This window comes from Chiloscyllium plagiosum, unplaced genomic scaffold (genome assembly GCF_037043375.1).
Source record: "Chiloscyllium plagiosum isolate Xiang-an unplaced genomic scaffold, Cpla_swu_hap1 HiC_scaffold_22, whole genome shotgun sequence".
Classification (NCBI taxonomy): Eukaryota; Metazoa; Chordata; class Chondrichthyes; order Orectolobiformes; family Hemiscylliidae; genus Chiloscyllium; species Chiloscyllium plagiosum.
The window spans coordinates 6,037,784-6,056,382 of NW_028270160.1; the positions used below are offsets into that span (position 1 = coordinate 6,037,784).

The window sequence follows — 18,599 nt, forward strand, 5'->3', positions numbered from 1 at the left end:
GGTTGGTGGTGAGTGGTGGTGGAAGGCGGAGGGAGAGAGGTGGTGAAACAGTGCATCGAAATGGCCAAAAACCCACCTTGAAAGAAAGTCTGTTGAAATTAAATAATTCTCAAGGAATCATTGTAGACTGCTCGCATTCTATGAATGAGAAAACTCAGTTTTCCGTCTGAGGTTCCTAAACCTTCCATAGTACTAATCTCGCATTTGTGCAGAACTGTTCTTTTGATGATTCACTTAACATGTTTAGTAACAAAGAAATTTGAGTGTAAAGCAGACAGTTTTTATTCAACAAAATATCTGTGTGTATTGACATGAAAATGTGTTAAAGTGCAACACAGGTATTTTTATATTCAATATAATGAAATCAAGAAAAACAAAATCAATATTCCATAAAAAGTTTTCGAACAAAGTTCATTATCTTGGCTGAACTGGGGCATTTGAAATGCCAAAATAAAATTAAGCAGCATGAAAATCATATTGTCCCATACTGTTATTCTTGGCTGAGCTCAACAGCTTCTACAATAATAAATGAAATAAAAATTTTGTTTGATGTAAGGGGATCAGCGGCAGATGGAGAATGGAATAGAGTGAATATTCAAGCTGAGACCTTGGTTTGTGGTTTAAGATTGAAGCCTCCCCCTGTGAACTGGGGATAGTTTGTCCTCTGAGGGTGAATGAAAGGCTGTTCCTCCTGCTCCATGGCTCTTTGTTTCTCACTAAAGGGAAAAAAAAGAAATTTAATTTATTTCAAACATATAACATCTACTTATTCTTTTATTTAACAGATATGAGATTTTTAAAACTACAACATAGAGTCTGAGAGATGTACAGCATGGAAATAGACCCTTCGGTCCAACTCGTCCATGCCAACTGGATATCCCAACCTAATCCAGCCCCATTTTCCAGCACTTGGTCCATATCCCTCTATACCCTTTCTTGTCATATACCCATCCAGGTGCCTTTTGAATGCTGTAATTGTACCAGCCTCCACCACTTCCTCTGGCAGCTCATTCCATACACACACCACCTTATGTGTGAAAAGATTTCCCTTTCAGGTCCCTTTTATATCTTTCCTTTCTCACCTTAAACCTATACTTGGCAGTCCCCTACCTTGGGGAAAAAGCCTTGTCTACTTAACCTATCCATGACCCTCATGATTTTATAAACCTCTATAAGGACACCCTCCAGCCTCTGACGCTCCAGGGAAAATAGCTCCAGCCTATTCAGCCTCTCCCTGTAGCTCAAACCCTCCAACCTGGTGACATCCTTGTAAATCTTTTCTGAACCCTTTCAGGTTTCACAACATCTTTCCTATAGCAGGGAGACCAGAGCTGAATACAGTATTTTAGGAATGGCCTAACTAATGCTCTGTACAGCTGCAGCATGATTTCTCAATTCCTATACTCAATGCACTGACCAATGAAGGCAAACATACCAAAATGCATTCTTCACTATCCTATCTACCAGTGACTCCACTTTCAAGGAACTATGCACCTGCACTCCGAGGTCTCTTTCTTCGGAAACACTCTCAGGGTCTACCATTAACTGTGTATGTGTCCTGGAATTGCCTACCTGAAATACAACATATCACATTTATCTAAATTCATCTCCATCTGCTACTTCCTGGTCCATTAGCCCATCTGATCAAGGTCCTGTGTACTCTGAGATAATTTTCCTCGTTTCCACTACACCACCAACTTTGATGTCATCTGCAAACCTTCTAGCCATGTCTCCTATACTCACACAGAAATCATTTACATAAATAATGAAAAACAGTGGACCCAGCACAGACCTCTGGGGCACACCACTGGTCACAGACCTCCAGACTGAAAAACAACCCTCTACTACTACCCTTTGTCTCCTACCTTCATCCAATTTTGTATCCAATTGGCTAGCTCCCCCTGGATTCCACATGATGTAGCCTTGCTAACCAGTCTACCATGTGGTAGACACATAGACAATGTCTACCACTCTGCTTTCATCAACCTTCTTGGTCAACTCTTCAAAAAACTCAATCAAATTAGTGAGACACGATTTCCCTCATAACAAACCAATGTTGACTATCCCTAATCAGTCCTTCCCTTTCCAAATGCATGTAAGTCCTGTCCCTCAGAATCCCCTCCAACAACTTGTCCACCACTGACGTGAGGCTGGCTTTTCCTTACCATCTTTCCAAAATATTGGCACAATATTAGCCACTGTCCAGTCTTCTGGCACCTCACCAGTGGCTGTCAATGATACAAATATATCAGCAAGGCGCCCAGCAATCACTTCCCTAGCTTTGCACAAAGTTCTCGGATACACCTGATAAGGTCCTAGGGAGGTATCTACTTTTGTACATTTTATGACCTCCAGCACCTCCTCTTCTGTAATATGAACTCTTTTCAAGACATCACTATTTATTTCCCCAAGTTCCCCAGCTTCCATGTCTTTCTCAGATGAGAATAAGTTTCTTCTGCACCTTTGAAAATCTTCACCACAGGACACTGTAGATGATCAGTTGCTGAATGCATTTAAGCCAAAGACCAATAGGTACATGATATCCATGAAATCATGAGATAGTGTGGGAGGGTATAGGGTTGAAGGGTTGATTTGACATTTTCTATTCTTATGTTCGAACCCCATGCCCCTACCACCAGCAATCATTTATCATTAATAGATACAAAACTTGACCTCGGATTGATTACCTACAGGGACTGAAATGGAAAGCACTCAGTTGCTCACCTGGACGTGAATATAATTCCCTAAAAATAATATGGCTAAAATTCCAAATGCTAAGATTCGTTGAAAGGATGCTGGAAAATTGATAAATAGGGTAAATAGGAAGAAACTTTACCCCGTAGCTGAGGGAACAATACCTAAGGCACTATGATTTAAAGTAAAGGGCAAATATAGAGGTGAGTTAAGGGCAGCACGGTGGCACAGTGGTTAGCACTGCTGCCTCACAGCACCAGGGACCCAGGTTCAATTCCAGCCTTGGGCGACTGTCTGTGTGGAGTTTGCACATTCTCCCCGTGTTGGTGTGGGTTTCCTCCCACAGTCCAAAGATGTGCAGGATTGGCCATGCTAAATTGCCAATGGTGTTAGGTGCATTAGTCAGGGGGAAATGGGTCTGAGCGGGTTACTCTTCAGAGGATTGGTGTGGACTTGTTGGGCCAAAGGGCCTGTTTCCACACTGCAGGGGAATCTAATCTAACTGTTTTAACTCAGTGGGTAGTGGGTAGTGGGTACCTGGAACTCACCAACTGTAAGGGTGGTAGAGGCAGGAACAATCACAATATTTAAGAAAGAGTTTGAAAATAATTTGAAACACCACAACATATATAAGGCGAGGGATCATATGCTGGAAATGGGACAATGCTTGATGACCAGTATGGATATGAAGGGCTGAAAGGTCTCTTTCCAATGTGCAAATCTATGACACTATGCTTTTAAGTTGGAATTGCCAAAGCTTAGAATAAGTGAGTTGAATAACGTGGATGTATTTAAGTGAAAATTAGATGAGCAAACGTGGGAGGAAGCAATATTAGGACCAATATTTTCAAACCAAGCTGTTCAGAGATGTTATCACACACCTATCCAGCAGATGGTACCTGAATCCAGATATCCTTCACCCAGACATGGGGACACCACCACTGCCGCCCAGAAAAGGAGGATGAGAGCAGGCTCACCAAGAGCAGAAACATCAAAATAAACATTTTGGGAAGAATAGCTTATTCCAGCGCTGAAAATTTTATATACTTCAGTACATACATAAAACATACATAAAACTTGAGCTTTGCTTAAAAGAGATGCATTTCCGTGTTCTTTGCAGACAGAATGAACATGTACCACACACAGTGTCTGTTTCAACTCAACATTAACTGCCATTCTCCGGTTCATTTCTCAGGTCAACTTGCCTGGATTAAAATTTAAACAAAGCCTAGCAGTTAATTGTCAATCAATATTAATTGCTCCATTCTCAATGACAATGCCTCTACCAAACAGAGTTCACTTGCCAATGAATCAGCACTTATCTCTCATGTAGTATAACTTGGTAAACTTGCAAACTGTCCTTATGAATGAAAGATGACAACTTAAACAAAAAATTTCTTTATTCAAGTTCTCTACCAAAAAATTAACATATATAAGAGTCAGTGGTCACATTAGGATTGATTTTACAATAGGAGTCAGTGATTTATTGCCCAGAATTGCAGAAGCATATCTCAGATGTGAGAGCCTGTAAGGACTGCACTTCAGAAGATACAAGCCCTCACACATCCCCAAGTCCAGTAGTCCCTCTGAAGACTTGGTTCCCTGGCAATGGAAACACATCAGGACAAAAAAGCTTGAATGCACAAGTCAGCGATTCACTGAAGTCCTGAGAATATCTGACTTGTCTTATAGTTTCCAGAGAGAAATACCTTGAAGAAAGTCTATTATATCAAAATGCTGATTTTAATTGTCCTCTAGTTAAAAATGAAAATAGAAAGTAAAATGCAAAATGAAAAATAAAACTCTGAATTAATCTTCAAAATAAGGAACTTAAAATAATAGTTGCTCACACAAACCATGGAACTTGCCTTCAAGAATTTGCATTCTAATTCTGGGAAATGGTTTGGAAAAATGCCACTGAAGGGTCTTTAGTGAAGCTGTTGCATTTCCCAGGGAAAGCAGTTTAAATCCAGGATAGGAAAATCCCAACTTCATCAAGATAATTTGCGACCATTAACAATGGCCACAGGCCAGCAGTGTAAATCTCCAATCCAAGACGGGGTGCCCAGTATTGAGGCTTTTCTTGGAGACCCTTGTACAGTTTAGCATGAGGCTTCCTTGCAGGATTGACTTGTCGTACCCAATGTTCACACACATTCCACAAACTGTCAGGAGAGCTAGTCCAATACCAATAAGTTGCAAATTTGTAATTCTTGCCTCCATACATTAAAAATAGGAGAGGTTTCTGAGCTGACTGCAGTGAAACCTTTGATTTAGGAAAAGCTGTTTCAGTATATGCATTCATTTTGGATGGCATTAAATGAGCTACAATGCAATAAAACATATCAAGGTGTTTTAAAAGGATCAACTTTAAAAAGATCGAGATGTGTGAATTCACTAACCGTCATGTCTTTTTCCTCCAAACAAATTAAAGAATAGTCACTTCTTATTGATCTTTTTTTTAAATTGCACTATAGCTTAAGCAAGTGTAAGATATTGATCACTTGACTAGTACAAGGTATTAGATTCTATCTTCAAATGGAAATTCTGGCTTATTCATCACATTGTGTATATTACAGTACATTTCAGCACTTCTGAGCAATTTCAATAAATCTGGTGCATTTAGAACATTCAGTTTACTTAATAGTTTAACCTTTTGAAGGCTGCAGTGGTGTTCCTGCTCTGTCTGGAAATTCAATAATGAAAGAAGTTACATCAAAATGCCCTGGTTGTTTAAAGGCGAAAAGTGGAGGTATAGGGAATAGTGTAGGTTAGATGGGCTTCAGATTGGTATGACTGGTCGGCGCAACATCGAGGGCCGAAGGGCCTGTACTGCACTGTAATGTTCTATTTTCTAGGCGCGGTCCTCATCCTCATTGATAATGTGTTGCAGGCTGCAAAGAACATGGCAGGATTTGAACCCAAGTCCCCAGAATATTACCTGGGTCTCTGGACTAATAGTCTAGCAATAATATAATGAGGCCATCTCTTCCTGCACCTGTTGTCTATTGTCTAAAATCATGGGGTCATTTGAGACTTTTCTAGATATCCAGTTTTCCCCTGGCATAAGAGCAAAAATATTTATTTCACGGACACTGAAGACACTCAATTTAGTGAGGCAGCAATCTTTATAAGATCAATGGAACAACATTTGCAAACTGTGGGCAGGTATTACAGAATTAAATCTCCCAAAAGACACTCAATCACAACAATTTATACTTATATTGCACTTTAACATAAGGAGCTGAATTTCGCCAAAATTGCTGAAGTGTCAATTTCACCAAAGTGGGTGTGGCATCCGCGAGTCCTGGAAGGTTTTCCCACACTATTCCAGACTTCATTCAAGTGTACGATTGATGTAGCACAGAGCTATGCAGTCACTCCACAGTCTTGAATGATTATCACTGAAGAGAATCATGACGAGCTGCCTGGCTTTGTGCCCATGCTAAATAGCCAGGCAAGACGGAAATACTGTGAGCCTTTATGTTCTGAATGAGGGCCAAAGTGCAAAAAGGCAAGGGAGTGATGTGGTGCGCAGCCCAGTGGGTGCAAAGTGATCGAGCAATAAGAGAGTAAGTGAGGAGGCCTGAATTACAGCCTGGTCCAATCCCCGAGATGGGTGTCTGTCCCTGTGTGCAAAGTTTCACAGAGATAGTGAGAACTGGAGTGTCAGAGTGAATTAAGAGTGGAGCAGGAAAACACACAGCAAGTCAAGCAGCATCACAGGAGGAGGGGAGTTTCCTGCCAGAATCATTGCAATAAGAAGTGTCAACACACTCTAAAATGGAGAACTCTATTGTCCGTAGGTTAGAGATGTGTAATGAGGATGGAGAGAGGTTGGTACACGTCAGAAATCAACCCGCGTGGATGGGGATGTGCAGTATGGTCAATGCCCAGGGACAAGGCCCTGAGATGCTGGGTACTACTGTTCCAGACAGAAGTCCAGAGAAGCAAGCAGTGACTAGTCTGATCTTCATCCCAGAAATTGTTATTGTCTAGTTTTTGGCATGTGAGAGAACATGTGTCTCAGTGAGGTGAAATTCGGTACTAGTAGCATGCCAGTGCATGCAAATGGGTACAGCAAGGCCTTTTGTCACTCACGAGTGAGAGTCTTATCTTGTCATACAAAGCTGAGTTGCACATTTGGACTTTCTTTCTTCATGATGTAGAGAATCTATTTTTCTCCTGATTTTGCCATATATTTGCCATTGCCACATCGTTCAGAGGCCGTGAAGATTTCACCTCATGATACATATCAAGTTGCTTATAGGAATATTCTTAAGTCAGAAATCCAAAGATTTGGTCCAAATTGTAGGTGTTAATGAATGCCTGAGAGCAAGGTACAGATGTAGCGAGGATAATCCCCAGTTTGCGGCCTGGATAACTGAATCAATGGCGAAGACATTAAAATTAGGATTGCGCAAGGGATCAGGAACAGGAGAGTGCAGAAATCTCAGCGAGTTGTCAGGTTGGACAAGATTAAGGAGAAAGGAAAGGGTGAGCCCATGAAGAGATTTGAAAATGTTGACAATCCAAGTCAGCAGTAACTGCCCAGCCTCCAAGACAACAATGACCACAACACCATACAACCCTGTCATGGCAACACTGCTAGACATGTCAGAGTGTCGACACGGATACTAATATTACACATGGGAACACCTCCCATCATGTACACGGCAGGTACTCATGTGACTCGGCCAATATTGTCTACCTCATATGCTACAGGTAAGGATACCCCAAGGCATGGTACATTGGCGAGACCAAGCAGACGCTTGAATGGACACTGCGCAACAATCGCCAGACAGATGTTCCCTCCCAGTCGGGGAACACTTCAGCAGTCAGCAACATTCGGCCTCAGATCTTTGGGTGACCATCCTCCAAGGCGGACTTTGGGATATGCAATAACGCAGAGTGGCCGAGCAGAGGCTGGTAGCCAAGTTCGGTACTCATGAGGATGGCTTCAACCAGGACCATGTCACACTTCAGGTGACCCCACTACACTATACACTCTCACACACACTCAGACACAAACACACGTACACACTCACACCCATGTGCACACCCTCTCACAGGCATATACATCACACTCAACCAAGCACGGATGGACGGACGGACACACACACACACAAACACACACACACACACACATACTCTCTCTCTCTCTTCCTCACATGCACACAAACACACACAAGTCTATGGGGTGAATTTGCATTTGCAGAACTGTATTTGCAGATACATTCTATTTTGTTCAAAAAGCACACAATCTGTAGGCAGCCAATATTTTTTATAATCCATGTGACATTTGATTAATTCCTACTTTGGAAATAGAATCAGTGTGACTCAAGATTAGAATACATACAGACTCTAAACTCACACCAATGCATTGTTTGAGCTGAGATGTCATCTTTTATAAAACCTTAAGTTATCTCAATGTGATTTGAAAGAAGTTCCGGGATTTACATATTAATGAATCAAAATCTGCAGCCCATTCTAAAATGTGAAAGACTTAACAGCAATCTAGGTTTGTCCAATATATTGCATCAGTATATGACACTATGATCTTTTGTTATAAATTCTGTGTCCTATGGTCCTACTTCACTCGCTACCTGACAAAGGAGCAACAGTCCGAAAGCTTGTACTTCCAAATAAACTTGATGGACTATAACCTGGTGTCACGTGATTTTTAAATATGGCAGATAGTGGAATTTGAATCTAAAAAATATCGGGAATTAGGAGCCTAATGATGACCATAAAACCATTGTCTAGTGTCAAACCCATTGGTTCACTGATGCCCTTTCGGGAAGGTATCTGCCACCCTTACCTAAGTCCAGACCCCAGCAGTTTAGTTGACACTTCACTGCTCTCTGGGCAGTTAGTGATGGTTAATAAATCACAGTTTGGCCAGTGAATAAAAAAAGAATAGTTTCCTATACCCTTGAAAACTGTACTCTCTTAATCCCCAGAACTTCTGAGGCATCAAAAGATAAACAAAACTAATTACATAGTTATAAGGAGAGAAGTGGTTATGTTGATTGGGTAATTAGAGTAAAAAGTATGGCAATAAATAAAGTTAGAAACATTCAAATAAACAATTCAAAGTGCTCATCAGAAGTAAAAGTCACATTAGCACTATTCTCTGATTAGAGAGAAAAAGAGACAATTGGTGATGGTTTAACCTGAGGGGCATTACCTCAAGCAAGGGGAGAGGTTGAAAAGAAGAGTCCTTCATGGTAACTTCAGCCAGGGCAGAAATTGAACCCACGCTATTGGTGTCATTTTCCATCACAAACCATCTGTCCGGCTAACTGACACCCTTCATAAAAGGACCTTCTATTAATAAATAATAATTCAGCACAAAAGACTCACCCATTGCTCATTTCAGAGGTAAAGGCTCATCTAGACTAAATGAAGATATTTCAAAATGTTGTAAAGAACAGTAGCAAGTCTACAGTTGGAGATTTTGGAAACTAGCAAGGAGCCACAAAAGAAGCTGATGAACAAGTGAAGAAAGAAGCAGTGTGACAGCAAATTAGCCAATAAGTATTTTTGTAGAAATTTTCTAATTAACCTGCTCAGAGATATTGTTACACACCTCTAAGAAAGCTGGAACTTGAAGCCAGGACTCCTGGATCAGAGGTAAGGACACTATCATTGCAGTACAAGAGCCCCCTTTGGGTGTCATTTTTAGATTAGCCTTAGACTCCTCGGCCAACAGAAATAATGCCTGTCCATCCACCTAATTATCGATTCACTTAAATATCTTGAAATTGACTTCAAACACCTTTACCTACTGAATTCCAGAAAAAAAGAACCTTCTTTTGTGAAATATTTTCTCATAATAAACCCTTGCAATCCAGGTATAAATGTCCCCTCACTGCCTTGCAAAGGCAATATTTCATGTTATAGCTTTTTGCCCAGAACTGCTGACAGTTCTCCAGGTTTGGTTTTAATAGGCTTTGTATAGTTGTCATATGAACCATACTCTCCTTATATTCTAGTCCTCAAGATATAAAGGCCAACATTCCATTGGCCTCTTTTGCTTATCTTCTGCACATGGGTTGTGATATTTCGATAATTTTAATAAAATACATGGACACCCGTGTCTCTCTGGTCCATGGATGTTAGAAACAAGAACGCAATCATTAGACTCAAACATGTGGATTTTTAGCTGCGAGCTATTTACCCAGCATCAGAAGAACTCAGCTCTGTGAAACCAACTTTTAAAAAATAGTTGCCTCCAACTTTGCCCGAGCCTATATTAAACCCTGGGATGAAAGCAGAGGATGCAGGGTATGGACATGGGCTGGCCAAAAGGCCAGCCTCTGGCACTATCCAAAATTCTAATAAAAACATAAACCATTCCTCCTCCACCCCACATTCTACCTATACACACACAGATACTCCCCATGCCATAACCATGTAAATCCATTCTACCGTATGCCCTGTACCAACCACCTTAAGTCCTCATACTTTCCATACTCCTGTACCTATCCCCATGGTTCCTCATATCCTTCATGCCAATCTATATCTCTCTGCAACCCATGTCAGTTTATAGGCCCTATGCCAATGTAGTACCAACTCATGCCAATCCAATTCTTAGAAATTTGCCACATCAATCCATCCAGTTTCCACCATAGGCAGACCTCAGACCCATACGGAGATGAAATAAAGTTCTGTGTCTATTGCAGATTTTATTTTCTTAAAAAGATATTCACTCATTAAAAACCTAATAACTACTTTTACATTGCTTCAATTGTACAATGCCTTATAGCGACAATTGTTTAATTTCAAAGGAATTAAATAAAATAATAAAACATTGTCCTATACAGTTGGTTCTAAAACACGATCCTGCATTGGAGGCTCTGCTGGGATTACAGCAATAAAACTGCCGAGTCCCATGTTCAAAATCAAATAAAATCAGAGTTAAGCTTCTACCAACAAACAAGAAAGAATATCTTTAAATACAAGTTTTGAATTTTGTACATGTCATGATGCACCTGGCAAGTGTATTGATAAGTACATTATAAGAAGATCACGTAAAAGCAGAGCATTTTAAACTAATGGGACTGAGATCATGTTCTAGCCAATATAGGTATGGAAAGTTCACGTTCTACAAATAATAATCAATAATAATAATCTTCAATCGTGTTACAGCCAATTCACGTTGAAGAAACATGTTATGACAGAACTGACTATACTCTCTTGAGTTTAAAAGAATGAGAGGAGATCTAATTGAGGTATATAAGATGCTAAGGGGGACTGACAATGTAGAGATGGAGAGGATGGTTTCCTCTTGTGAGGCAATCAAGAACAAGAGGTATTGGTTTTAGGATTAGGGGTAGCAAATTTAAACAGAGTTGAGGAAGAATCACTTCTCTCAAATGGTCATGAATCTGTGGAATTCATCACCAGTGTACAGTTGACAACAAGACACCAAATAAACTTCAGGAAAGATAGATTTTTAATTAGTAAAGGGCTAAAGGGTTATGGGGAGCGGGAGAGTGGAATCAAGACCAAGATGAGATCAGCCATGATCGTGTTAAATGGTGGAACAGACCTCCTCCTGCTGCTTGTTCTCAAGTTTTTATATCCAAAATCAATGGGTCCATAGTCACTTGCAGCTGTCAATCAACTGAAATAGCACCTGCAGTGATAGTGAGTCTATGTGAATGGTACGTGTCAAATGAACATGGCATGACATGACAGCAGATATTTCGGCAGGAGTCATTATCGCAGTTGTTGTCAATCACTCACTAATGGTACAATTGTTCACTTTGGAAATTCTGTGCCACTGGTCATGGGTTCTATGGGTTCTTGTTTGTCCGATAAACCTGACCCTAGAGTCTCATCTCTACCTAGCCGGAGTAGCTGCAAGTAGCTGCAGCAATGGCAGAAATCAATCTGTGGCACTAATCCAGTAATGGAAACCCTCAGGCTTATGTGGACTGCATAGAAAGCAATGACTTTTAAAACAAAACACTCAAAACATTTTTTCAATGATCGAAAGGGCAATGCATATTTTGTGTATCCACCTGATAGACCCTTTTGACAAGTCTTCTTTACACCTTTGATAGATCCCTGAGACAGTTTTGATAGCTGATTTTGACAAGTCAATTGACAGTTCCAATGACCTTGATAGTTTAATCGGTTTATGTATTTTTTGCATCCCCATTCACGTCAACTTTTAAACTTCAACAGGCACCTGGCCTTCCCAGAAGTGTCCTGGGATCATATTCAAAGCAATAGCTTACAATCCAAAGAAACATCCAAAGTCCAATTTTCTAACTGGGTCGACTCAGCACACTCTGGGTTCCACAATTGTGGCCTACGCCCACCGTCCTTGAGCGAAAGCACCTCATGATTTGAATGGCATGCTGCTTTCATAAACCATATAGCCATCAAATGTGATCTGACCCTGAGGTATTTCCATGTTTGTCTGTCAATGTTGCCATGACAGAGAGATAAAAGTCCAGGCAAAAGACATCATCCATTACCACTGACTGAATTTAGTTCTATAGTTAGGCTGAAGTGCAGAGAACTGTTCTTGGATGGAAAGCAAACACAAACAAATAGAGAAGAACAGCACGTAGAACAGATCTTCCTAATGTTTCGAATTAGCCACACCATTGTTCCACAGGATTTGCACTGGTCACCAGCACACCAATGGCAGAATTCCAGATAACGAGTGTTCAGCACTATGTCCATTGCTGACTCTGCTGGGATTACAGCAAGAAATCTGACGAATCCCATGTTCAAAACCAAATAAAATCAGAGTTAAGCTTCTACCACGAAACAAGAAAGAATATCTTTAAATAAAGGTTTGAATTTTGTACATGTCATGCTGCACTTGGGGAAAGTGCATTGATACGTACACCCACTTCACCTGAGATTTTCCCAAAGTTAAAGATTTAATCAAATTACTTAAAGTTCCTCAGTTTACCTGCCTGATGACCATGAGTTAATAGAAAACATTGACCAGGTTTCTATACTTCACAAAAAACTACCACCACAACTAAACAATCCTTTTCACAACTCATGTTCACTTGTACACTTTACAGCAGAGAATTTTCCTTACCCTGCATAAGCTGCTGATTTATATGCTCTGGACGCTGCCAATTCAGATAAGCAACTTCAGAATAGATCATAATTAAACCTGGCTAGCCTTTTGATCCTTGTGGCTAATTGCTGCACTTGGCATTGCCTTTATCTATTACTTATCAGGTAAACTGGATCCCCTCAAAATCCAATGCAAAGTGGCATTTCGTCGAACCATCTGTTGAACCTTACAAAGCCTTTATAATTCTGTGTATTGCTTCCAAACAAGATCTGGGGGGATTCAGTGTAGTATTGTAAACTTGAAGTTGAACTGCCACGTGATCCCAAAACATGAAAAGGTATGGTTCAGTGAGCCATAGAGTAAAATTAGATTGCTTCTGAAAGCCAAGCTAAATTACATTTCATAAAGAAATGCATCCATTTACGAAACAAGTGGAAATTGTAGAATGGTGACACGGTATCTCTTAACACCCAGGTTGTTCAGTTTCCATTAGTTACCAATTCAAAGCATGCAATTGCAAGATATTGAACATTTGCTCAAAGACAGGCCCAGTCCCAGAACTACCCATACGCATCCATGCACCTCTGAGCTGTCAGTCAGGGAAAGAGGTTTGCAGCTAATTGAGAGTATGTCAAAGACTATAATCTGAGCCTCATGTGTAGCATAGTAGAGAAGCATGAAAATAGTAGAGGAATGAATTAGCACTCAATCTTTCCCTTATCATTCGTTTCCTTCTTTTTCCAGTATCACATTAGTATAGTGAGTTCAATAATCTGTTCTTTACCATTTCTAGTCAAGGTTGCAACCTTGAAGCATTCCTAAATTGAAACATTTGCTTCATTTTTATGTTACTACTTAAATGCTATTTACTTACCAACAGAGTACTTTAGCACCTATTCAGATCTGATCATATTTGTCCCAATTAAACTAATGTGCTAATATAGCCCATTGACTTATCCTTCACTCATTTAGCAAGAATTCAAAGACATTAGAAATTCTTCCCAATGAGCAATTTTGTTTACACACACTTAACTGCAGGAAAATATTTAATTCATCAAATAAATTTAGAAAAAGACATCTAAGATTATTGAGCAACACAATTTGGAAATTCCCGTGTGATGAGAAATATTTTCTAATCAGCCTGTTCAGAGATGTTATCATACACTTTTGGAGCAAGTGGGACTTAAATGTGGGTCGCCTGACCTAGAGGTGGGAATGTAACTATTAGGCCAGAAGACCCTAAAAGTGTACCCTAACTTACGCACAGTCCATCTCCGAGACATTAGTCACTCTCCAGCAGGGAACTGAACCTTGGTCTCCCACATGACAGTGGGGATACTAACCACAATTCTAATGAGGAGCTGCCTACCTGCATATCTTTATTTTTCTAATCAACCTGTTCAGAGATGTTACTACACAAGTCTGGAGCAAGTAGGATTTGAACTTGCAGTGGGCCTTGCAGTCCAGGGGTAGGGACTCTCCTACTGAGTCACAAGAGGGCCCACTGCATATCTATATTTCTGAGTTGACTGTCACAGGCACCTGTGTGCAATCATATAGCTCCTCACTACTGTATAATCCAACAAAATATACAACACTGTGTTCTGGTGGTTACTTTGCTTCAGTCCATTATGTTTTGCTGAAAATTAAATGAAAATTACTGCTAATTAGTTTTAAAAATGAGAGGCTGATATGTTCATGGGGGGAACCATGAGTATTTATTATGTAATTGCAATGCAATTATGGCTTTCCTAGTGAACTCAGTGGAACTTCTGTGACATTTCTGCAAAGATCATGCTTTATTGCATAAAAATTATGTATGGGAAATGATCCAATACACTAGCTCTGATGCCTGGAAAGTGTAAAATTGCTTTGCACAGCTCTTATGTGTTTAATAAGTTTTGCTTGCTATACTATTAGCATACAAATGCCTTAGCGCTGCATGCATTACTTTGATTCAATTGCAAGATATTGATGATCGAGCTCTTGACTTTTCCAATTTTACATGTAAGTCAGATCCAGCTGCAGTCTCCAGACCTTCTTTCAGGCCTTCTGTAGTGCTAGAAGTTGTTGATATTCCTCTAGTGCGTTGTCCATATGCTTCTTGGCACAACAATGATTAAAGTATGCTGTTGCCTATCAACCTGCTACGTTTGGGTCATTACCAGCTCATGATCGCAAGTGAGGTGCAGTTTTGCTGTCACCCTCTAGTACAGCCATATGTCCCTCCAAATCAGCATTATTACAAAGACACTAACTGGTTACAATTCTGTGGTTGTTTATGGGACCTCACTATATTCAATTCAGCTGCTCTGTTTCCTACAATACAGCAGCGACAACACTTTAAAGTTACGTCATTGACCATAGCGTAGTTTGGGATTAATTCAAGTCATGAAATATGGTGAAAAATTCAAAGTCTTTCTTTTTCCTTGTGGTGAGTAGCAAGGCCGAACCATGCACACGAGTGACAGAAAGGAATACCAGGGCATAGGTGTCAACCATTTACAAACTATCACAAAGCACAGTCCTCTCTCCATCTCATGGGTCACACAGCTTTCAAACAGAAACCATTCGATAGTCATCTGTAAAAAGAACCACAGCTGATTTTTCACTTATTGGACACAAAGAATTGCAGATGTTGCAGAACTGCTGGAGAAACTCTGGAGTCCATAGATGTTTCCAGAACTGCTGAGTTTTTCCTCTCAGCTTCTGATGCTGCAGCCAATTTCAGCATAGCTTCAGCTGGGATCAGTTAACAGAATACAAACAGGAATGACATCCTGCAGCCAGGAGCAATATCAGCCATGCAGGGAGGAACATTTGGAAATTAATAAAGCAAAGAAAAACTAAATTTCCTTACTAATTCACCTTATATTGATGTGATTTTGTGTTGATATATAAATTTTGTTTCAATTTGTCACCGGTATTTGAAATAAAGGAGGAAAGAAGGACAGGAAAAAAGCCTTTGGTGAAATCAGACAAAGTTTTTAGGCTGGTATGAAATGGTTTCCTTCAGCCTCATCAGTTGTTCGGTTCTGTGTTTCTGCTGTGGAGTTGAAACAAAGTACAGGAAACTTTTGTCATCAATGCTCCCTCCAATTTCGAATTGTGGGGGGTGTGGAAGTCCGGGATGGCATTGTAGAAGTGCGCTCAAGGTGGGGCGGGATGAAGATTGGAGATGTGTGTACTCACTCAGCTGGCAGGTTTGTTCTCAGATGTTTCTTCACAATACTAGAGGAGAAAGTGAGGTCTGCAGATGCTGGAGATCAGAGCTGAAAATGTGTTGCTGGAAAAGCGCAGCAGGTCAGGCAGCATCCAGGGAACAGGAGAATCAACGTTTCGGGCATAAGCCCTTCTTCAGGAATGAGGAAAGTTTGTCCAGCAGGCTAAGATAAAAGGGAGGGAGGAGGGACTTGGGGGAGGGGCGTCGGAAATGTGATAGGTGGAAAGAGGTCAAGGTGAGGGTGATAGGTCAGACTGGGGTGGGGGCGGAGAGATTAGGAAGAAGATTGCAGGTTAGGAAGGCGGTGCTGAATTCGATGGATTTGACTGAGACAAGGTGGGGGGAGGGGAAATGAGGAAACTGGTGAAATCCGAGTTCATCCCTTGTGGTTGGAGGGTCCCTAGGCGGAAGATGAGGCGCTCTTCCTCCAACCGTCGTTTTGTTGTGGTCTGGCGATGCAGGAGTCTTCACAATACTAGGTAACACCATTAGTGAGCCTCCGGTGAAACACTGTTTTCTGTTTATGTGCCTTTGTCTGTAAAGATGGTGAGCCTCAGAGGCTGGTAAATGGGGTCCAATCGCTGTGTTTATTGATGGAGTTCCAGTTTGAATGCCAGGTCTCTAGGAATTCCCATGTATATATCTGTTCAGCTGGTACTAGGATGGATGTGTTGCCTCAGTTGAAGTGGTGTCCTTCTTAGTCTGTATGTAAGGATACTCGTGATAGTGGTCATGTCTGTAGGTGGCTAGTTAGTATTCGTGTATCCTGGTGGCTAGTTTTCTGCCTGATCGCCCGATGTAGTGTTTGTTACAGTCCTTGCAGGTTATTTTGTTTTGCTGGCTGTTCGTATGGGGTCCTTTAGGTTCATCAATGGCTGTTTCAGTGTGTTGGTAGGTTTGTGGGCTACTATGATGCCAAGGGGTCGGAGTAGTCTGGTAGTCATCTCTGAGATGTCTTTCATGCATGGTCGTGTGGCTAGAGTCTTTGGGCGTGTTGTGTCTACTTGTTTGGGTTTGTTGTGTGGAGTTGGGGAAGGGGGGTGTGGATTAGAGATGTAACATTTGACTGGTAACAGGGACCTGACGTTTACAGGCAAATGGCAGTACCCAGGGACCTCAACTCCATCGCTGGAATGGATCTGCAGACAGATAAATCCTAAGAGTTCAGTGATAGGGGATTTGGAAACGGTGGTGAGAGACTGTTGGGAGAAAGAAGCTCCTGCCCTTAGCTTCTTAATAAAATAACACTTATGTCTTATATCTGATACATAGCTCCAAAGAGGAGCTAGTTTAATCTGATTTCTATTGCCCAGTGAACAAATTCAAAGGAAGATTTGCATTCATATAGGCCCTTTCATAACCATCAGATATCTCAAGACATTTTATAGCCAATGACGTACATTTGAAGTGTCATGTGGGATATGTAGCAATCAGTTTGGGCGCAGCAAGTTCCCACAAAAATGTGATTATTCATTCCTCACAATTTGGCACGGTCATACTCAGACAGAGCATGGTGTGAGAAGTGGAAGCTATCATTTGGGACAGTAAAGGTTCCATTCCAAGTCTGCAGTTAATGCACATCATTACAGCAGAAAGAAGATCAACTAGCTTCACGGCTTGCTGTCTAATGAGTACAGCAGTGCTCTGTGAGCAATCCAAATAGCAATGAGATGTCCCTTTTTCCAATGGTGACAGAATGAAACAATACAAAGTAAATTCAGCAGATCAAGGGTAAATTTGCTGTAACTTAGGTCAGAATAAATTAGTTACACCATCGATATATATTGACAGAGCCATCATGCAATTTTTTTGGATCACTAATTATGTCTTTGAGGACACAATTAGGCTGATATCGATGCCAACAAGAGGGAAAAACCTACTTAAACTTGTCCTCACCAATATATCTGTCACAGATGCATTTGTCCAGAATAGTTTCAGTATTAGCAACCATCACACTAATGTTGTCCTTGTGAAGACCAAATTCTAACCTCATATTGAAAATACCCTTCTATTGTGACATGGGGTGACCAGTGAATAGAAAATATAGACTAACATTACAACAAGTCAAATCCTCACTAGCAGAAATTCATGGAGCTTTGAGATAACCTAGAAAGCTGCTATTTATGCTCAATATAAAAAAAATGAAAACAGTGGTGTTATAAAATGCATGAAAAATGTCTTCAGCTTTCAATTTGTTGCACTTAAAATTGCAACATTTCAGCTTACAACATTACATGACAATGAACCAACCTTGCACAGTAAATGGCATTGCAAAATGTTGTGAGCTCACTCTAGAAAATCTCAGGAACATTTTGCCATTTAGCAAGCAGCTTTCAGAGGCTCAAGGTGGCAAATTGTACTCAAACACAACCTGCAACATCATGGTCTGGTGTGCTCCTATGATATTGTTGCCATCAAAGCTAGGGAATCAATGCTGATTCAATGAATAGTGCCAGAGAGCATGCTGGGAGCAGTACCAGATGTACTTAAAAATGAGGTGTCAACCTGAAGAAGCTACAGTAAGTTACAGAAAGAGCAAACCAATCCCACTAACAACAGATTAGATCAAAGTTATGCAGCCCTTACTCATCCTGTCCTGAATCAAATAACTAACTGGATGAGGAG

The 18,599-nt window shown here is 40.7% G+C and overlaps 1 protein-coding gene across 1 annotated transcript in view; it reads right to left on the reverse strand.

Annotated features, from left to right (window-relative positions):
- Positions 1–266: 266 nt before the first annotated feature.
- Positions 267–18,599, reverse strand: part of cfap58 (cilia and flagella associated protein 58) — a 200,965-nt gene continuing 182,632 nt past the window's right edge. The window contains exon 18 of the mRNA XM_087999253.1: positions 267–716. Within this exon, the coding sequence (XP_087855379.1) occupies positions 596–716 (121 nt within the window). The 3' untranslated portion in view covers positions 267–595. The remainder of the gene's footprint in view (positions 717–18,599) is intronic.